This window comes from Bombyx mori, chromosome 9, assembly GCF_030269925.1.
Source record: "Bombyx mori chromosome 9, ASM3026992v2".
Lineage (NCBI taxonomy): Eukaryota > Metazoa > Arthropoda > Insecta > Lepidoptera > Bombycidae > Bombyx > Bombyx mori.
Window position 1 is genome coordinate 7,662,145 of NC_085115.1, and position 23,336 is coordinate 7,685,480.

General features: G+C 37.6%; 2 protein-coding genes across 2 annotated transcripts in view; one reads left to right on the top strand and one right to left on the bottom strand.

Moving 5' to 3' along the window:
- Positions 1-242: 242 nt before the first annotated feature.
- Positions 243-8,688, bottom strand: LOC110384853 (uncharacterized). Its single transcript, XM_038012852.2, has 9 exons — positions 8,484-8,688; positions 8,249-8,398; positions 7,971-8,097; positions 6,787-6,956; positions 6,066-6,265; positions 4,796-4,979; positions 4,393-4,453; positions 3,939-4,315; positions 243-3,841 (listed from the first exon to the last, which is right to left on the bottom strand). The coding sequence occupies exons 1-9, from the start codon at positions 8,530-8,532 to the stop codon at positions 981-983; spliced, it is 4,179 nt and encodes a 1,392-aa protein (XP_037868780.1). The 5' UTR covers positions 8,533-8,688; the 3' UTR covers positions 243-980.
- Positions 8,689-10,198: 1,510 nt separating this feature from the next.
- Positions 10,199-23,336, top strand: part of LOC101746282 (protein FAM76A) — a 35,490-nt gene continuing 22,352 nt past the window's right edge. The window contains exons 1-2 of the mRNA XM_012688564.4: positions 10,199-10,474; positions 10,621-10,685. Of these exons, the coding sequence (XP_012544018.2) occupies positions 10,379-10,474; positions 10,621-10,685 (161 nt within the window). The 5' untranslated portion in view covers positions 10,199-10,378. The remainder of the gene's footprint in view (positions 10,475-10,620; positions 10,686-23,336) is intronic.

Genomic DNA, 23,336 nt, shown 5'->3' on the forward strand with positions numbered 1-23,336 from the left:
CTTTGCTTCTTATTCGTTGCGTTACAAACAAATCATATTATTATGTTTCACACTTAACACAACACCTAACCCTTTTAACCATTCATTTCAGATTCAATTTATTTCACAAAAACGCCAGTAAATTTTAAAAGAAAACAAAATCCTGCTTGTTTATTCGAAACATAGAATTTTGTCCCTTTTTTTTTTAATTGCAGTTAACGTATTCTTGGTAATAAACCAGGTAGGTACAAATAACAGCAGAATGCAACTCTTGGGTATATTTAATTATAGATAAAGTATTTTTTACGAAAATAACATAATTGAGTATAATGTTAATTTACTCACTGTACATAGATTTATTATTTTAACACAAAAATTAAGACCTATATATACATTTGTACAGTGCTCCTTAAGGAGCGTGTACTGAAAGTTTTATTTTACCACAAAAATTATCAATGTTTAGTCATCAGTCATCACTCAGCCTCAAGTCGCTTTTGCTTTCCGCCCGATAACAAAACCCTTATGATTCCTTTTCGTCCGGTGCCAAACTGAATTTCATGATACCAAATTATTAATTTTTTTCTTGTCCCACATATAGCATCTTCAAAGCGGTGGACCGCTGTCTTTACTTTTACCTAGTGACCCATATTTATGGCACTATATTCCACTTCATAGGCCCTTGGAAGTTTTCTTATAACATTTGCGTATTATGATTGTCAGTTTTCCATTAAAAATAACACAATTTACATGTACAAAGTTTACTATATCACTAAAGTGGCTCGCACAATAACATATTACATTATATTATCTTAACAATCTAATCAATCCAATTACAGTAGGACTCAACTATGTGTTTTACACATATAATTTTATTGTTCTTAGTTAAAGCATTTCTTATAAAATATGTGTTGATTCTTATAAATTCAATAACTCTCCTTAACATACAAAAGAACACAATGAGATCTGATTAGCAAAGCCCACATTAATAACATATCGATCTGTTAAGGCCCATGTAACTTTTCTAGTACTGAATCTATATCCATATTTTGAATATTTGCAGATGACAATAAATATTGTGGATCCGGTTTTGTTTTCTTTGTTTCAATAGGTTCATCTATGCTGTTGCTCTGTGGTCTCTTACGCTTTTTCGTTTCTGTCTTATCTTTCGAATCCGTTCTATCCCGTTCTATAACTACTTCAGACACAGTGACTTCATGGCCAGTTTTTGGACTGCTAACTTTGAGAGGAGTATCCAAGCTCGTTAGCGTGGAGTTAAAAATTTCATAACACTGGGCTTTTGCGGTATCTTTAAGAGGAGTGTAAAGTTTATCAATGTTTACTATAGAATTAACCGCATCTTCCGTTTCTTTTGCATTATACATTTCTTGTTCTTCACTAGGATCTTGATCAAATAGCACAGTGAATGGGGTTGCTCGTAACCTTATGGTCAAATCATCATCTACACATATTTCCATTGTGAAGGAGTCTTTGAGAGTTACTGGCGATGAATTCGATTTTTCTATCTGCCCAACGTATTCACAAGCAAAAAAATTCTTGCTTTCTTCATTACATTCACTGACAGAGAGTTCTACTTCATATTCACTTTCATCTAATGATTTACATGTTTTTGGTTCAATAGTGGAATTGCTATCATCGGGTTTAAGAGTTTTCTGCATAAAGGTCTTATCTCCATTTTGTGAATTACTTGATGTTTCAAGCTCTGCAGTGTTTCCATCATTTCGCGGTGGCGTATCTAATAAATCCCTCTCTATGATTTTAGCAGTCTCAGCATCAAATCCCCTTTTTATTAAATCAATTTGCAAAGTGCCAACCTGGACTTCATATTGTTTATTGGTGGTTTCAAGGTATTCCTGGATTTTCGATAAGTCCTCTATTTCATTTGTTGTGCTTAATTCTTGAACACTTTTAATGTCTTGTGACCCATCATCTGACCAACGCAAAGCTAACTGTTCTGTATCAGAATCCTGTACGTTAGTAGAATTTGTGCCACAAATTATGTTTTTTGTGCCTTTAACATCTTTTGGTGAATCTTGTTCAGAACTTTCGGAGTTAAAAGTTTTACTACAATGCAGTTTTCTAGGTGTAGACGACTTTCTACGTGATTTTGTAGGTACTGATGGAATAATAGGTGTTGCATTACTATTCCTCTCCTTGAATTTTTTTTGAAACTTGGGGGACTTACTAAGGAAAACGCTCTTTTTTGTCCTGCGTAAATTTTCCTTAGATGGTGTACGAGCACTAGGTTTAATTTTCATAAAAGATCTATCTTTTATCATGGGTGATTTGCGCTTTTTGGAATTCCTCTTTTTTAATTCACTTTTACATTGCGCTTCTTTGGGTTTATTTTCAGGTTTTATATATTCTTCCTTCTTGTCATCAGATATACTTTTGGCTGTTATAGTATCATTTTTAGGAGAAATGAGGTTAGACTTGTTTTCTGTTTCTTTCAGTCTAGAATTTCTGTAATATGAAACATTTTTAGCACATTTTCTTACAGGTCTCGAAGGCTTTGCACTATCATCGCAACCTTCATTGGATATTTCTTTACAAGGCTCGTCTTTTGACGAAATGATCGGACCTTCTAAATCAGAAATTCTCAAATAGTCTTGGTCATCAGGTTTATAGTATGATCCACCACTTGAATAGTCAGTAGGGCGTGATGAATACGATGAGGGAGTCAAATGAACTATTTTAGGACTATCAAAAAATCTTGGTGTCGGTATATTCATAATTTTTACATCTGACATTGGTTCTCCAGGTAAGTCAAGACCTAAGCATCGGGGCGTTTCCATTTGTATATCATAGAAAGCTTGTTTATATGGAGTTTCTAATAATTCAGAAATATTCAACTTTGCATCAACAACATTTTGCAGTGTTAATCTATCCCCTTCAGGGGTTTCAGTACATTTTTCGTCATTTGGCTTAGAGTTTTTTTCATTCTCTTTTTTGCTTACACCTTTTAAAGAAACGGCATTCCAGTCATTTCCACTTTTTATATTTATAGTAGGTTTAATAGAAGGGAAATCCTGAACCTTTGCAACTTCTTTGTCTATAACAACAGTGGATGCTTCTTTTTTTCGATATTTCTTACTTTTTGGTTTAACAGTATTAATTTCTACAACATCATCATCTTTAATTTTTTTTTTCTCTGGTTTCTTTTTCTTTGTTTTTTTGCTAGTGGAATTTTGTAATACCTGATTTTCATTTACTGCCGCCATTGCACGTAAGTCAGCATCCCAGTCCGAAATTTTATTTTTTGGCTTCTGATAAGAAACATTACCTGAAGTGAAATCGTTAATTATTGTCGCTCCTTTTTCTATACTATTGTTTTCAGTTCTAGGCATTCCATTAATTTCTTCAGTGGTAGTAACTGAATTATTGTCAAAACCAATTTCAGTTGATTGTCTACTAATAAATACTTCAACATGAGTATTTGCGTTATGATGTATCATTTTCTCATTTATAGTTTCTTGTAAATCCCTTCTGGGAGTTGCAAAATCTAAAACCCTGATGTGTGAAGTGCGTCGTGGGGTCGACGACGATTTTTTGGCAACTGGAAGTACTTGAGGAGTATTTGTATCAACTACATTTGTGAGATGACTATCTTTGGGCACAGACGGATTTTTAATTTGGTTATTCATAATATCTACAGTTTTAACAAGACCAGATATTTTTGAAGTTTCTATTACATTAGTTTTATTTCCTTTTATTATAGGACTATTAGGGACGTCAATTATAAGGGGTCCCAAACATCTTTCTTCCGGATCTATTGTATTTGACGTCATTTCCTTTTGCGATGTTGTGGTGGTTGTCTGGGAACATGAAGATATCTGAGATTGATCTGAAATTTTTTGACATTTTGTAATCCCAACCCTTATACTAATTGAATTGTACTATAAGTTGAAAACACAAACATCATTAACTTTGCTTATACTTACTAGACACTGGCACCACAATAATTGTAGGCATAGCCAGAATTTCATCTTTTGTAAAACTCTGTAGATTTGCCCTTGTAGGGTGTGTTCTATAAGCAGGTTTTCCATTGATGACAATAGTCTGCATTTGTACAGGAGTAGAGGTAGCATTATTCTGTGGCATTTTATGTATTCTCTCATTATTTTGGAATGGACTATCTACTTTAACATTTGATAGAATTTTTATCTTCTGTTCTTTTGGTGGTTTAGGTTTTAATGTTGTAAGAACTTGGGAATTCCGTTTTTGAGAGTTCCTTTTTGGTTCTACTTTAAAAAACAATTCACACTTATCTACAGCTTGAGCATCTTTCATATTTTCAGTATCTTTATTGGCGGCAATCCTAAAATATTTTTATTTACAAAATGTAAGACTTGAATGTGAATTATATTTTTATTATACAATTAAACAAATACATACTGCATTTTTGTAGTTTCTGATGCAGAAAATTCAATCACAGGAGCATTTGGACTATTACAACCTATTAAAAAACAAATGAAAGGTGGTGGTGGTTATTGGTTAATGGATATTAACAAATTAGACTGGTGGTAAAACCTCTTGTGAGTCCGCGCAAGTAGGTACCATCGCCCTGCCTATCTCTGCCGTGATGCAGTAATGCGTTTCGGTCAGAAGGGTAGGGCAGCCGTTTTAACTAACTGAGATCTTAGAACATATATCTCAAGGTGGGTGGCGCATTTACGTTGTAGATGTCTTTGGGCTCCAGTAACCACTTATCACCAGGTGGGCTGTGAGCTCGTTCACCCATCTAAGCAAAAAAAAAAGATTTTTATCAGACTGGATTAAAACTACATAAAAGTAATACCTGTGACCCCAGAAGCAAAATCTTGAAAAGAGCCAGCACCAGAAATGAAATTGTTACCTATCCCTTGAATTGTAATATTACTAATATTATCAACTACTTTATTGTTCTGGCAGACTTTATCCAAAATACTATCGAACTCTTGAATTTTCTCTTTTGATTCCTTTAACAAATCTACTTCTTTCGCCTAAAATAAATGAAAAAAAGTAAATGTCACTTAAATACTAATATCCTAAGATAACACAGTTAAGTACCATTTTCTGCTCACTTTATCAACTCATTTTCTTTTGACTATGATTATTATTATTGATGATCACACAAATAGGTATGTATTGTTTAGGTCTCCACCGCTTTTATTTATTGCCCTTGTAGGCAGACGAGCATACGGCCCACCTGATGGTTACCGTCGCCATGGACTTCAGCAATGCCAGGGGCAGAGCCAAGCCGCTGCCTACCGCATAATACTATCCACAAGCCTCGTTTGAAGAAGGACATGTCATAGCGCTCGGGAAACACCGTGGAGGGGAGAGCTCATTCCATAGCCGGATGGTACGTGGCAAAAAAGACCTCTGGAAACACTGTGGATGACCGCAGTGGCTCCAGGTAGTATGGATGAACTCTACTCCGGTGGCGGGCGGTGCGATGGTAAAAACGAGATGCCGGTATCATCTCGAACAATTCCTCAGAGCACTCCCCATGGAACATACGGTACAAGATACAGAGGGACCGAAGTCCCTCTGCAGACCCAGAGGTTCCAAACGATCCGTGAGAATGGGATTATCGACAATCCGAACGGCCCTCTTCTGTATGGAGTCAAATGGAAGAAGCTGGTATTTGGGAGCCCCGGCCGGAGATGGGAGCAGTACTCTACGCGAGGCTGGACTTGTGCTTTATAAAGCAAGTCTTTGTCCAGGCGTGAAGTACCGCTTCGCTCTGTTGAGGACTCCCAGCATTTTAGACGCCAACTTGGCTTTACCTTCCAAATGACTCCCTAACTGGACATCGCTGGAAATGTCGACCTCAAGTATCCCGATACTCCTGGAAGGTTGCAGGGATACTCTTTGGAATTGCGGCGCCATGACAAAGGGGTCCTTCTTCGCAGTGAACGCGCAAAACTTGTGTCTTTAACAGGTTGAATTGAACCAAGTTCAATTCACCCCATTCGGAGACTTGCCCCAAAGAGTTAAGTTTCAACTTCAGTGTCTTAAAATCTCCGCAATGATATATCACGTACCTCAATGAAATAATTATTCATTAATTTATAAATACTCACTGTGGAATTAATACTGCCAATAGGACAATTGTCTCCACTTGACTTAACAAAAGAGTTGCTTGAATTTTGTTCTTTATTATAACTTAACATTTCCATTGATACATTTGTACTATGAACTCTATTATTCTGAACACTGCCACATAGAGCTGTAGATGTTTTTTCAAGAAACCTTACTGGTCTCCGCCTTGCTACTTGATTGCCTAAAGTTAATCATTCAGAAATTGTAATAAAAAGTGACCATTCTAACATATTTTTCTTCAAAAAAAGATTTTAGTGTGTGCAGTATGTATGTACAGCCATTTGAAATATTTCTGAGATGAAACAACGTTCTGGTTTGAACAGCAATTGAATGTTGTTGTGCTTACACACTATTATGCAATACAATTTAGAGATAAACCTTATAAATGGAGGTGGATGGTGGCACTATAGTTGTAATAACTTGGGCAGGTGACCACTTAACCACACAGAGGTTGTGAGCTCTTTTAGCTGTCTATGAAAAGAATAAGTACTTAAATAATCTAAAACCAACTTTTTAATGGTAAAAGCAGTAGGATAATCATTTTCAATTTCTATGAAGGTTATCCAACTAGCTAGCAAAAATTGTGATTACTTCCAACAATGTTTTTTTAAATAATTTAAATCAAAGACAACCATCTCAATATCTATTATGACAAGCAAAATAAGCAATTTTTAACAAATAAATAAATATGAATTTGTTCACCAGGAAGGTCTGCAAGCGAAGTTGTCTCCACAGAATGCAAATTTTCATTATTCTGAGCCACATTCTGATTGGTTTGTCTATTTGTGCAAATACAGCTGGCCAATTTTGAAGAATTGCAAACAGCACATTCATTATTATTAGAAATATTTGAGACTTGGCGTTTGTCGATGCTGAAATTTTTTAATGTAAATTCAGAACAAATAAGAGCAAAATAACTAAATCTGTTTTTACTTAATATTTAAACCATGGTATACATGACATTCTTGACTTGATTATCTATAGGTATATCTATAGGAATATCTATATCTATAGGTCTTGAATCCATTATAATGGCTATATCAGATAATAGCATTCCTAGGTCTTACCCACAAAAACGAAACAAATATATATCGGTCTCAACAATCAGACTGCAAACAAAGAAATGCAGTCTTCCTGGAAACAAAACCTCATTCAACCATTCTTTTAAACTTTTTCAAGGATTTGGGATACAGCTTTTACAATTATTCCCACTCATTTACAAAGCATGATCCAGAGACATTTACTGGTCATAGAGGTATTGTGAGACCACACATATGGTTTCCACCATTCTGACTATTTCTTTCACAAAGCAGTTACATGTTCCAGTTAGAAGGGTTTGACATGTCCTAAAGTACATGGAATCATTTATTTTGTAATTTTTATTGACTCTCTAGTAACCAATTAATACCATGTATTCAGATCTACTAACCATCTATAACAACAACAAAAAAATAATAAATTTATTCATAAGGTTACAAAAACCATTACAAATTCTAATTGAAACATTTGGCAATCAATAACATTCCAAAAGAGTGCAGGACCTTCCCGCTTCACCCCACCTCCATAAACCCCAATCTGTTAACAAATATGACCAAACTCTTACCATTCTTATTAAAATAATTTTATTTTTATACCTGTTAATTTTACTATTTCATTTCTAATTTTTTTGTTTGTTTTGTAAGTTCATTATTGTTAAAGTTTTTGTTTAAGCATTGTCTAATGAAGGCTGGGGCACAAGTAAAAATAATTAACAGAATGTTATAATTGATAAAATCTGAGCTTTGGTTATCCAGTATTCTATTATAATAGTATTTTCCTATTATGTTATTAATAGAGTTGGGAAAAAAGTACATCATTGCAAATTGCTTGATTCCAGTACTACTTACTTGTTAGATTTTTCTATTGCCTCTAATTTACTAATATCAACGAAATTGATTAAAAACTTAACAATTTCTAACAGGCTAGAACATTGAAACAGCTTCTTCCTGAGTGTAAAGGGTCTGCAAGTTTCCACTGGAAATAAAAAGACAAATAAATTTTGGTACCGTCAATGATTTTGCAGTTTATATTGTTGTAGTAAAATTCTGACAGTTTCTGATAAATTCTTAAATAAGACATTTTTTGTTTTAGTAAGCAGGCAAAAGTTGGTAATCCTTTTACTTACCATATATTTTGACGGCTCTATACTCTGCCAAAATATTTTTGAGAGATGTCATAAATATCCTGTCGTATTCATTTTGCATAGCATCAAGGTATGGACTTGCTTGGAGAAATTCATCATAAGCAGTCATTAACTGTTCCTCAGCCAAATATCCTATAACGACCATGAACAATGAAAATTAGTTTAAAGTTTATTAATACTACTGAACTATCGATTCCCGCCAAGATTGTTTCCTCACCCAGCACAAGTTTGGCCAAATCTTGTGAAGGAAACGGTGGAATGGCCATTATTATATTTAATATCAATCACTTTTTCAAAATTATACAGTTGTACAGAAATTTATCCCATAACTTAACTAACAATGAATACATAAACTAATTTCAAAGAAAATCCAGTAAAAGACGCACAACAAGTTAATGTAGATAATACAATAATTTCAATATTTTCATTTTTTCAGGGATTTTATGACCTGGTAACTAAGCTCTTTAAGCTATATATTCTTAATTTATGAAAAATGATATATGGAGTGAAATGAAATGAAATAAAGATGATTAATTTGAGACATTAATCATTGGGATGAAATTAAATGAAATGAGATGATATAGGATGAAATATAATTTTTATATATAAATATAATAAATTTTTTCAGTGGACTTTTTGGAGGATCCCGAAAAGTTACGTCCAGCGGATTTGTTTCGTTTTCCCCCATTTGTGCACTTTCACAGATATTAAACAGTTAATAAACCACCGTTATTACACATTTAAACCTAAAAAAACAACACACACATTTGTCACACAATAAACAGCGAGTCTTTGGTGGTTTGAACATTATAATTCAATTCAATCTCTCAATTCAAATCCTAATAATGAAATGGACTTTAGGCTGATTAACCGATGGAATTTATAAAATACCATATCTATCCGATAACAACAATCGACCTGTCCACTGTTAAAGGTAGCAACAATCTGCTGGATGCAGGCAGCGCGGGACCGGTTGTTGTGCTGAAACTTGGGGAAGGCCTACGTCCAGCTGTGGACGTCTTTAGGAGAATAAAGAAGAAACAGCTACCTAATCAGCCAATGATGACCTATGAGTTGGAGTGTCCAGTTATTAAAAGGTTTAACACTTTTTTTATACCATCATTATATTAATTAAAATAGGTTACAATTAAAGCTTTCTAGACCTAACCCGCAGTCTTACCCGAGTCGAATTTGTAATTCAAAAAAATTAAATACGTTAAATTTATTAGCGACAAAGATTCTTGTATCACTCTGATACAAACAAATTATTCACGCATTGCTTAAGAAATGTAAGTTTAAATATTAATTTGATTGACCAAGACAAATTAGTTTAGTAAGCTGTCTGAATACAAAAGTTTTTTTGAATTTTGAACAACAGTAACATCAAAGATGAGAGAGCCATTGAATCCTATTTTTATGACTCTTTTTTATGACAACAAACATTAACCGACATTACTGAGCATTAGCTTATATGTTAAGAATGCATTCTCTCTGTATATATGTACTATTTGTACACATGGAACACAGTTTCACTTTAGTCACAGATATTATGAATGTTATTGCTTAAATTAGAATTATTTTTAATACATCATAGAGTTTTTGGAGTCTGTATGAAATGGTTTAGTTCGTTAGTACTAGAGTGTTTCTTCGTATTAAAATAGGTATGTATTATGGTAGCCTATTATACGCTCATTTGTGTACAAGTGTGGGAAAATTAAACAAAATTTTATGACGTATGCAGCTTATCACCTTCTTCTAAAAAGTACGTTGAATTTTCATTAAAGTTCAACCGATTCATTAAAATGTTATTTAGTTTCACCTCATTTAATTCTATTTGATTCAATTCCATCTCATTAGTGATTTCAAAATGGTATTTTTTCCAGCTCCATTTCGCTTTTCGTACCACAGATAAGAATTTCGGCTTTTCAAACAAGACTTACGTGTATGGACTACGATGTCTTTGCTTTACCGAAGGAGCATATTAAACAAAAAAATCTATGGGATCCAGTCGCCATTTTTCAAAAATAGTAAGTTTACGCGTTGCAAATTTGAACTTTAAGTGAGTTGTTTTTTATTAGTGACTTTTCAAACAATTTGTTGTGTGAGATAAAAATGAGTAACTCAACGTCAACACCTTCATTTGCGTGCTCTCGTTGCTTCGCCAGGCATCCGTTTGAGGAATTATCTCCAGGTGAACAGTTGTGCAAGGTAAGATAGTCATGATTTAATTTAAATCTCTCTTTATAATCGATAACTCTGTGAACAAGGTTAGGGCAGAAGTACGTCATTGTTTACAGTTACTTATGATACGTATTTTGACGTTAGATTGTGACGTATTATTGGTGGTATTTCAGGAATGCCGAGGATCATTCCCGGTCGTCAAGTGCACATACTGTCGCTCAGAATTTCAACAGACAAGGTCAGTGTCATTATCTAAGGTACGCCTACCATTGAAACTTTGTAAATAAACATTGTGCATTTGAAATTGAGTGCTAGTGAAGTAATTATGCATGCAATTAAAATATTTTTCAACATAGTTACTGCGTACACTATATTTAAATATTTATAGTATTTCAATACTACTTCAAGCTATAAAATTTTTGTTAAATCCCCAAAATCTGAAAATTAGAACCAGTTGTACTTAAGCTGTTCTGATATCTGCCAGGTTATGATATCTACTTGAGAATATGCAATTTAGAAAACATCTTAACCAATGAATATAAATCAATACAAGATACAATACCTGTATCTATAAATAAACTATAAAACTATAATATATTGAAAAAAAAAATCATATAACATGTTTAGTGATGAACAGAAAAAGCAATAAGTTTGGAAAATAGCATAGAAATGAAGACTGGACACAGTAAACTATTAAAAGAAGTAAAGCAATTGAAAAATACTTTAGAAAATAGAGATAATCCATCATAACTTACAACTTTCATCAGCATAAAATAACACCCACAGACAACATTGAAAAATTAGATAGCTAGGCGGAAAGAATATAATCAAGAAACAAGTGATCTTCATGGTAATGATAGTTCAGAAACAGCCTAAGCTTTGACAAAAAATTGCGTTTTTTTTAAATCTATGTTGAGAGGCTATATCAGCGTAACCTTAACTATTAGGTGAGCTCACAGGGCTCAAACCTGACGATATTGTTCACACGAACGCTTTTTTCTTTTTTAACGCTGGGGAATCCATTTACGGATACCTGGTCAAGGGGGGTAACGGACGGGGTTATGTCGGACTCCGGCGCCTCCTGAGAGGAAGAAGGGGAGAAGAGAAGAGCCGAGGTCCTTCACCTCCTCCAATTTCTCACAGGAGACTACGCCTTGAAAAAGGCGCGCGAAGCACTTGCCCTGCAGAACGACTACCGACTAAACCCCATCGAGCTCCACCACACTGACAAAGCAAGAGCTGTGCTTCGCAGAATCTACCACCGGATCGGAAACGCGACCCACTGAGAAGATCCGGCGAGAAAGTCAGTGGGCTGTGTCTGAGGGTTAATTTACTCGTCGAGCCCTTCGTCGCAAGCGACGGGTTCGACGAGACCGATGACCGGAAAATTGCGCACCTATAATTTTATTATTTATCTTGTGGAACACATGTAGGTCCATCCAAGACATCGTCTGATATTCGCCTGATAGTGAATGGTTACCATAGCTCATGGACGTCAGCAATGCCAGGAGCATAGTCGCGCTGCTGTCTAGCCTGAAGATTATGTGTTCCATAACTAAAATTGCGATTGCGTTCTATGTTGCGGTACTCGCAGACCACATGGACTGGGCTAAAAGATTAGACATACTTTTTTCGGATTATGCCTAGATTTCACGCACGAACTGAGCATGAGGATTGGCTTACCCCATATGGGAACTCCATACAGGACCATCTCAAAAGTGGCGCGTCAAGTGGTTAGGAATATGCTGTCCCAATGAGACCTTTCTCAACCGTCGGTAATTCACGTGGATGAAGTGGGCGAATCGTCTATCCATGCGGCCGTAGTGAGAGAGAGAGAGAGAGAATACACTTTATTGCACACCAAAACACAATATACATTCAAAAAAACAATCAAAAAACAGATAAATTTGTACAATAGGCGGTCTTATCGCTAAAAGCGATCTCTTCCAGACAACCGTATAATTTATAGAAATTCTGGAAAATATAAAAAAATATAGCAGGTATGTTGCGGTGTACTATAGATAATACATTATAGAAAATATATACATACAATAAACAAAATATATACCGTTTACATATAATATGAAATATATACTTATTATTATATACCAATATACATACTTACATACAATACATACTAATATACTTACATACACATAATACATCAACAGTATGGAAATAATAAATGATGATGCAAACAAACAGCACTAAGAAGATAAGTAGTGTTCCTTCACCATTCTTTTAAAACAGTTTAAAGTTTGAGCACTTCTCACTGCATCCGGCAGAGCATTCCACAATCGAACCGCCTGGACGGTGAATGAATGATCAAAGAATGATGATGAATGCGCCGGCATTTTCAGTCTCAGGCTATCTGATGATCTCAGGGAAAAATTATGCGTATCACGTAGGAACTCGAAACGTTCTTTGAGATATATGGGGGCATGGGGGTTAAAGAGAGTACAGTATAGTAATGAAAGGACATGAGTATTGCGGCGAAGGCGAATTGGTAACCACTTGAGTTTAGTGCGAAATTCAGATACATGATCATATTTCCGTAAACCAAATATGAATCTTATGCAGAAATTTTGTAGCCGCTCAAGTTTATCAAGTTGTGTTTCAGTTAAATCAGTATAGCTGGCATCGGCGTAGTCAAGAATTGGAAGAAGGAGAGATTGTGCAAGCGCAGTTTTAGTGGCAGTTGGAAGAAAATTTCGTAACCGTCTCAAAGATCCAGCTGTTGCAAACACCTTCCGGCTAACCTCTTTTATCTGAGCGTTCCATGAAAGGTTTTTATCAATTAAGATTCCTAAATTTTTCACAGTATCGCTGATAGGAATTGGTACGCCATCAAATAAAATAGCCGGAAGCTGCGACCATTTCACTTTCGAGCACAATCTTGAACTGCCGACAACAATGACCTGTGTCTTCGACGGGTTCACCCTCAATCCATGCGAATTACTCCAACGGGATAATATTGATAAGTCATTATTCAGCGTCTTCATCGCGTTGGTCAGTTCTGACAAAGAAGTTTGTGTATAGATCTGTAGATCATCTGCATACAGGTGGTAGGAAGAAGTAAGTTGTATAGAAATAGAATTTATAAAAATTGAAAAAAGTAAAGGGGATAAAACGCCACCCTGCGGTACACCTACGTGCGTTTCACACCATGAAGAATAGGCATTCTCACAGTGAATACGCTGTCGGCGACCAGACAGGTAACTTCGAAACCAATCAACCACGGTCGGAGATATGTTAATGGAGCTAAGGATGGCTAGAAGTATGTCGAAATCAACGGTGCCAAATGCATTACTGAAATCCAGCAATGCCAACACCGTCAGTTTCCCAGTCTCCATGCCAAGTCTGATGGCATCCGTAATATTCACCAGGGCTGTGACTGTGCTATGACCAGGACGAAAGCCGGATTGGTAAGGGTTTAAAAGCTGATTCCTTGTAAGAAACTCATTGAGCTGGTTGTGAATCAAGCGTTCTAAAACCTTTGAAAGGAACGGTAAAATGGAAATTGGACGGTATTCTGAAAAGGATATAGGATTCGACTTTTTTGGCAGTGGTGTAATTTGTGCTTCTTTCCAAGCCTTTGGAAAGATGCCGCTAGATAATGAGTGATTGAGGATATGACAGATAACGGGAAGGATTTGGTCCAGGATAGGAAGGATCATATTACGGGCGACACAGTCACTTCCAACTGCATTGGAAGTTATAGATAATATGCTCCGCTTAACATCACAAGCCGTTAGGTGATTAAAAACAAATGGAGAGCAATTTGGGACTGGAAGAGATGAAATATGATTTAATGTTTTTGATTTAGTTGTCCCATCAAAATCGGACGACGCACAGAAATGTTGATTTAATAAATCAATACTCGAATGAGATAAATGAGTGTTATGTTGTGATTTTCCAATCCCCAGTGATCTAAGAAATTTCCAGACTTTAGCTGGATCTCCATTTTCGACAGCACTATGGATATGTTGGCGTTGTGCATCCCTACACACCCTGTTGCAGTGATTACGGATGCGGTGATAATTTGTGCCATTTTCGAGGGTAGGTTTTTTCTTATATTTTAATTTAGCAGCCGCCTTCTTGATTAAGATACTTTTAATTTCATTAGTAAGCCACGGCGCTGGCAAATGTTTTATTCTTACTGGTCGACATGGTGCGTGCTTGTCATATAGACCAGTTAATTTTGCATTGAACTGATCAACTTTCTCATTGATTGAGGTAGAACACGTCAAAGCAGTCCAGTCAATGCTGCCTGCATCTTCTCGAAGACTTTCAATATCCATACCGTTAAAACTGCGCAGCAGAAGAATTTTTGACTTAGCCTTAGGAGGTCGTACTTTGTATGAGACGAAAATGAGATCATGATATGAGAAAGCGTCAGCTGAACATTGTCCATGGTCAGCCACGTAATCAAGAGAAGTAACGAAAATAAGATCAAGAAGTGAAGGAGCACAGTTTGGAAAATGATGTGTCGAGTTCAACGGTAGAATAGTTAAATTTACCGATTCGATCATCGAGTGAAATAAAGTACTGCGAGAATTATTTTTAAGGAGGCATGTGTTAAAGTCACCCATGATAATGGTATGAGTATATGAAGGCATTATGTTTTCTAGCAAAGTTTCAAAAGAAGTAAAAAAATCTATACTTGACGAAGGACAATAATAAACACCAAGTAGCATCTTCGTGTGTTGAAGTTCTATTTCAAGAAATAAGTGCTCGCCCGCACATGGCGGTGTAGGCTGTGCCGATACATTAACAACTGTACAATTAAAATATGAACGGATATAAATGGCAACACCACCACCGCCACCAGTAATACGGTCGTTCCTAAAAAGTTGAAAACCAGGAATGGTATAAGATGTAGACGGAAGACATGGCTTAAGCCAAGATTCTGACACAAGTATAGCATGGATATTCTTAGAATCAAAACTTGCCAGCATGTCAGGGAAATGAGCCGGAATACTCTGGGCATTGATATGAACGACATTAAAATTCCTAGGAACACCAGAGAACCGTGAAGACAATGTTTCTGCTAAAGAAGGCACACTAATATCGCTGTTGTCGCTGTTTGCTGAATAAAAAGTTTCAGATTCACTTGTATCTGTTGAGTTGAGCATATAAGTAGAGAAAATAAGTATATATATATATATATTATACACAATATCAAAATATCAATACGATTATGAATATATATACAAATTAATAATACCCACCAAGTAGTATTATTCTTAAACTCGACATGGCATCGGAAAGTGAGATTTCTAAGGCATCGTGGCCTAAATGACAAGCTATGCCAGTGTTCAATTGCTCCAGGCAGGTAACCATTTCTCTAATGAAATAGTTACTTAATACGTGTTTACGAATTATTTTAACAGTGAAGGAATAATGTGTAAGTAGTAAAAATGATCCCTGCAAAACATATAATTTGCTTACTAGTTGTGATAGGGCATATTGTATTATATTGCATAATATGTATCGGCTTAGATGGATCGATAGTTATTATAGACAAATGAGGATTCATGACTCGAGTTGAGTACCCAATTCAAGTGATATCTATTGGCTTCGATAACTACTTAACACCAGATGGGCTGTGAGCTCATTCATCCATTTATACAATAAATAAATACTGAGATGGATACACACAAACAAACAACTTCGCTGTCTACCTTAAACTGCTGATGTTCATGAGGCACGGAAACTACATACCATTAGATGGGCCTTATGTTCGTTTGTCTACAATTACAATAATACTAACAATGGTGGCTTATGTCGTAGACCCCGCCAAAAGTGCCCATTTTGTGTAGTTTTAAAAAATATATATTTTCAATGGTTTTCTTAATCACATTTCAGTGATTCTATGTACACACATGGTCTAGTTTCTGAAAGACATAATTTAAATTAAATTAATTAATTAAATAAATATGGTATTTCAACCTAAAAGGGTACTGGCTAACCTTATTTTTTATTTCGCAAATTTTGCAGAAATTGCTAAAGGATTTTTGAAAAAACGTACTATCTTATTTAAGTAAAAAATCTTAATTGTTTTCCTCAAATTTAGATGGGTTTTCGTAATTATTTTTCCTATGTGTAAGGGACTTAACCAACTACTGAAATGAAACTATTTCTTACTATAGCGGTATTTATTTAATAAATAAAAAACAAACAAATACACGGACTTCGTTTTTGAAGCGCACACATTTCAGCGAAGATGGAGTTACTCTTTTTCTTCCTTTATTATACACATCAAACAACGGCGAAGCTTCGTCCCTGGTAATTTCTCTAAACCAAAGTTTTGTTTGGATTTGGTTGGTGTCTCCGGGATGTTTTTACTATCATTTTGATAAGTAGAGAAGTAAAAAACAATTCAAAATATCCAATAGGTTTTTCAATATCGACGGGTACATGTTTTGGTCCGGGAATTTCGAAAAAAGTATTATTGTTACGTTGGAAAAGAAATTGTCAGAAAAAAGTTTCACAAATGTATCGGTATCAAGGTCGTTCAAATCAGTCGACTCTTCATGAATCGATCAGGAAACATCTGAAGCTAGCGTCGGAACGGTACTTCGATAAGGTCATGCGTTTTGACAATTGCCCGCATCGTTGTCGCCGCTGACTAATCCCCGACTCCGGTTCACGGAGGAGCCAGTCACCGTAAACGCATATCCTTACGAATCCTTTCGATCCACTAACACTATTATTAGACGCCTGCATCTTAAGCACTAGGTCTAGGGAGCTTGGTGACCGTACTCGTCGAACTCTGCAAAGAATTCGACGTACAACCTAACCCATACATCAGCCCGCTGGGATTCTCCCCGGAACATCTTAGCTGTCCTTAAGCTGTTAGGTTTATTTCGAAGGCGCTCGGGCAGCTGTTAGCAAAACCCCACCCCTCCTGGCGGAGCCCGTGTTCGCCCACCTGTCCTAGTGCAACTGAAAAGGCCTCCGGCCCACCAGTAATCCTTCCATCATAAAAAACAGTAGACTAATTTTCCGAAGATTGACCACCTTGCTACAAATACGCATTTTCCTATTTGTAAACATTCTAATTTCATCGCCTCACTATTTTCATGAAGAGAAAAATTTTCACTCAGATTCACAAGTGTTTTCATGACGAATTTGACAATCTGCAAGTAGAAAAAAAAACAACTTAAAAAAATACCAAAATCAATACTAAATTCTCAGCAAAATAATTTTAAATTGTTATTTCTAAAAGTTATTAACTTACAAATATTAAAAACGTTATACATGCGAGCTCTAGGGCTCCCTGCGCACCCCCCGCAGCCTGGCTGCGGCAACCGAAATATTTGAGCAGCCAGTTATAGAAGCCAGTCGACGTCCATTTATGATCCTTTCGTCGAGCGATTTGGACTTTATCTCCTAACATACGAAAAGCAAAGAAAATACAGTGGATTCATCCTCTTTTTCTAGAACGGCACTCAAAAGGCTTATTCTATAACTATTTTAAAGATGTTCATACATACCCAGATCCGGTTACCATAAAAAACGACGACTGGACCTGGCAACATATAACGCGTGAACACTGCGGACCGATGAGAAGATTGTGGAACTTGAGGAAGAATTGAGCAGGTTACGGTGGGACATTGTGAGCTTATCTGAAGTCCGAAGAGAGGGAGAGGACATGATAACTCTGAGGTCCGGTAACATGCTCTATTTTCGGGAAGGTGATCATCTGTCTCAAGGCGGTGTCGGGTTTATCGTCCACAAATCCCTTGTGAATAATTTGTTGAAAATCGAGAGTGTATCATCCAGGGTGGCGTACCTTGTACTCAGAATCACCAAAAAGTATTCGTTGAAGATCATACAGGTTTACGTTCCGACCTCGGCATACTCCGACGATGAGGTGGAGACTATGTATGAGGACATATCCGGAGCCATGCATAGCTTTACAACTCACTTCACCATTGTCATAGGGGATTTCAACGCCAGACTGGGTAAACGGTACGAGGGGGAGACCATTTGGATTTGGGAATCGAAATCACCGGGGAAACTTGTTGCCGGTTTCATGGAGAAGGAAGAATTATTTATGTTGACTCTTTCTTCAGAAAACGGGATCACAGGAAGTGGACCTGGATGAGCCCCAATGGTACTATCAAAAATGAGATAGATTTCATTATGTCGACAAAGAGGCAAATATTCAACGACGTCTCTGTGATCAATACGGTTAAAACCGGAAGTGATCATCGAATGGTAAGAGGCATATTGAACCTCAATATCAAGCTTGAGAGATTCCGACTGATGAGGTCTACCCTCCGTCCATCACCAGCTCAAGTCCAAAATTCTGGGAACTTTCAGCTCGAACTTCAAAACCGCTTCGATTGCCTGGGAGGCTCCGTGGACGATTACAATGACGGGTTTGTGAAAGCTGTCCATATGATTGGTTCCAAGTTTTTTGGAGCCCGTCGTACAAACAGAACCAAATAACTCTCAGACATTACTCTCAAACTCATGGAAGAACGTCATGGAATGATTTTGCAGTCTTCAGAAGATTCGCGTAAATATAGACATCTCAACAGACAGATCTCAAAGTCTCTTAAATTCGATCTACGCCGTTTTAATACTCAGCATATTAGAGAGGCTATAGAACGAAACAAAGGCTCCAAAGTGTTCGCGAGAGATCTGTCTCTTGGGAAAAGCCAGTTGACAAAACTGAAGACCGATGGTGGCAAGATCATTTCATCCAAACCTGAGCTTTTGAGAGAGGTCGAGAAGTTCTATGGACAGCTATACACATCTACTCGACAACCCGTGGAAACTCTAGCAAAGGATCCAAGAGCTAGATTAGTCCGACACTATACCGAAGATATCCCCGACGTCAGCCTGTGCGAGATTAGAATGGCTCTCCAACAACTTAAGGACAACAGGGCACCGGGTGAGGATGGAATTACTGCCGAACTTCTGAAGGCGAGTGGAAAACCAGTCCTTCGGGCCCTTCAGAACTTATTTAATTCCGTCATTCTCGATGGGAATGTGCCCCTGGCATGGACCAAAAGTGTGGTGATACTATTCTTCAAAAAGGGTGACAATACTCGTTTGAAGAATTATAGACCCTGCTCACTTCTGAGTCATATGATAAGTTGTTTTCGAGAGTTATTACGAACCGTCTCGCGCGCAGGTTTGATGACTTCCAGCCACTCGAACAAGCGGGTATCCGAAAAAGCTATAGTACCGTAGACCGCATTCATACGTTCCGGCAGATTGTACAAAACATCGAGGAATATAACCTGCCGCTTTGCTTAGCATTTGTGGACTACGAGAAAGCCTTTGATTCGATTGAAACCTGGTGGTGGTGTTGCAGTCTCTCCAAAGGTGCCAAATTGATTATCGGTATATCGAAGTGTTGAGGTGTTTGTATGAAAACGCTACTATGTCAGTCCGATTACAGGATTGGGCTTCGGAACCTATCCTTCTGCAGCGGGCCGTGGGGGCAAGGAGATGTTATTTCTTCGAAACTATTTACCGCTGCGCTGGAAGATGTTTTCAAAGTTCTCGACTGGAAAGGGTTCTCGACGATATTGTGATTATGGCCGAGATCCTGGAGGACTTCAGTACAATGCTCAAAAACCTCAGTAGGGCTTCTATCCGAGTGGGTCTGAACATGAACATGGGAAAAATAAAAATTATGTTGAATGCTCATATAACGCCCACTCCAGTAAAGATCGGAAGCTCTACGCTCGAAGTTGTTGACGAGTATATTTACCTGGAACACACTGTCCAGCCAGGTAAATCCAACTTTGAAAAAGAGGTCAATCGTCGAATCCAGCTCGGATGGGCAGCGTTCGGAAAGCTACCTAAAATCTTCGCCTTCGTCATAAGTCTCAAGACGAAAGTCTTTGACCAGTGTGTGTTGCCAGTGATGACATATGGCACCGAGACGTGGTCGCTCACAATGGGCCTTATGAGAAGGCTCAAGGTCACCCAAAGAGCAATGGAAAAGGCTATGCTAGGAGTTTCCCTGCGAGATCAAATCAGAAATGAGGAGATTCGCAGGAAAACCGTGGTAACCGACATAGCCCAAAGGATTGCGACGTTGAAGTGGCAGTGGGCAGGACCCATTGCTCGTAGAAAGGATGGCCGTTAGAGCCAGAAAGTTTTTGAGTGGCGACCGCGTACCGGAAGACGTAGCGTGGGTAGGCCTCCCACAAGGTGGACCGACGATCTATCGAGGTTCGCGGGGATCCGCTGGATGCAGGCAGCGCAGGACCGGTCTGTGACGAGGCTTGGGGGAGGTCTATGTCCAGCAGTGGACGTCTGTGGGCTGATAAGAAGAAGAAGAAGAAATTAAGAAACATTTATGTTAACTAGCATTCTATCACCTTTTGTGGGTCGGAGACGTAATTCAAACTACTTTTATGTTAATCTTAGTTTTTCGTTGTAATTATATTATTTCCTGCATTTTAAATACTGCACAGTTTTCGTGGCAACGAACGACTGCTTTAATATAAATCAAAACGAAAACAATAATTATAGATAGATTACTCCGCTTAATTGAAAATTAGGGTTTTTAGTTTTAGTTAATAGTACCTAGTCAGGTCATAAATTCTGTCACATGTTTAATGTAAAATAATTGAAACAAGTTTATTCATTATGTAACCATTCATATACCCAAATGAACTTAACAAAACATAGATTCTTATGACACTAAAGTTTATTCAAAATGACCTCCGTGATTTTGAATACAGGCCTTCAATCTGCGCGGCCAGTCGTCTATCGCAGCACGAACGAGGTCCATGTCAATATCGGCGGCTGCCTTAATCAAGGATGTCTTGAGTGACTCCAAATTGGGATGGGGCTTTGAACACGCCTTTTCCTCCAAGTGTTGCCATATCTTGTAATCTAACTGATTCAAATCTGGACTGGAGGAGGGCCAGTCTTCGTGTCGGAAGAAGTCGATTTCACGCGCCGCCAGCCAGTCTTGTGTGCTCTTCGCTCTATGAGCTGGCGCCGAATCTTGTTGGAATACCCAGTGCCTGTTATTGAACATGGTATGAGAAACAGGTTCCACAAGGTTCGTCAGGACTGTATTTTGATACACAACTGCATTCGTTTTTACACCTTTCTCACAAAAATGTCCCTCTGTTAAGCCCCAATAAGAAACTCCCAACCATACCATGAGCGAGGATGGAAAATGACCTCGTTGGACACGCGGAATACGGTTGCTCGCTTCTTCACTACTGTGTGCGTACACCTTATCATTTTGTTTGTTGTAGCTCTCTTCTACGGTAAAAATTTTTTCATCCGAAAAAAGAATTTCCCGATATTTTTTTCCCGCGTACCGCTTCAACAAAGCGCGGCATCTCTTCAGTCTCAGGTCCATTAGACGAGCATTCAAACGGTGTCCTGTTTTTCTTCGATATGCCCGAAGCCCTAAGTCTTCATTTAACACCCTTTTCACCGTGGTTCTGCTTAACCCCATCTGAAGGGCCAACAGTTTCTGCTTACGTTTGGGATTTCTTTGAATTCGCGCCTTCACAGCTTTTAGCACTGCTGGAGTCCTAACAGACCGAGGGCGACCACTTCTTGACCTGTCATCTACACTAGAGTCTTCATTGTATCGTTTGATGTTACGATAAACGAATCTTTTGGTTATATTCAAATTTTTCAGTATGTTAAAAATTTGAATTGGCGCTTAACCGCAACGATGCAACGCAATAACTGCAACACGGTCTTCTTTAAGCGTCCACTCCATATTTAAAAATGAGTAAAATTCTAAAAGTATACATTTTTATTTTCATGAACAATTCGAAATTCGAATTCAATAAACTTTTATGTGGCCAGCATTCTAAAAAAATAGTTTTTACTGTGTGACAATACTTGTGACCTGACTAGGTATAGTTAACAGTTGCAAAGAACATAATTTAGTTTCAAAAATACTTTTAAAAAAATATATTTAGGAAGTCTTTTTTTTTTTCCTACCTAAGCTGATAGCCTTGAGAGGCTATTTCAGCGTAACCTTAACTAGTAGGTGAGCTCGCGGGGCTCAAACCTGACGACGTTGCTAACGCGAACCCTAGTTCTTGCTACGCAGAATCTACCACCGGATCGGAAACGCGACCCACTGAGAAGATCCGGCGAGAAACTCAGTGGGCTGTGTCTGAGGGTTAATTTACTCGACGAGCCCTTCGTCGCAAGCGACGGGTTCGAAGGGAACGGCGACCGGTGCTTGAGGTACCCAAAAGCACTTTTAGTGGATCGGGAGGATCCGAAATGACGTGTTTGGGGCGACGTCGACTGCTTTCCATTCTTTCCGCAGTGTCGGGAATGTAGTTACCGGCGGCCACGATGAGAGGGTTCTCGTGTCGTGCCGCTTTATCGAAGTGGCGCATCGACGCTGACTGCAGATACTTACTGCTGAACTCCAAGTCCAGGTCGTCATGGAGGTCGACGTTCCTGACGAACCACGGGGCTCTGAGGGCTATCCTGCAAAAACGGGATTGAATGACTTGGAAAGAAAGTCTCCAGAAACATATGCGTCTATTGTTTTCATCTATTTTGCTATTACGCGTGCATCTTAATGGATTGTAACAAGGGCTATTTTATTCGATATATGGCATAATTTATTGCACAATCCGTATAATTTTACACAACACCTAATCGCGCTAATGTGAGTAGATTTTTGTCGTCATTAAAATTTTTCAATAATCCTGAAGCAGTCGGTCCTAAGTGTCTTATAGACAGACAGATAGCGGAAAAACTGATCAGAATCCTAGAATAAACTATTATTCCTATTGATAATACAAATTTTAATCTAATTTTCATTTGAGTTTTAAATACCATCAGTTCTAATTTACATCATTAATAATATGTCAGATGAGAATCCAAAAGAGATTAATAACATAAAATATGACAAATA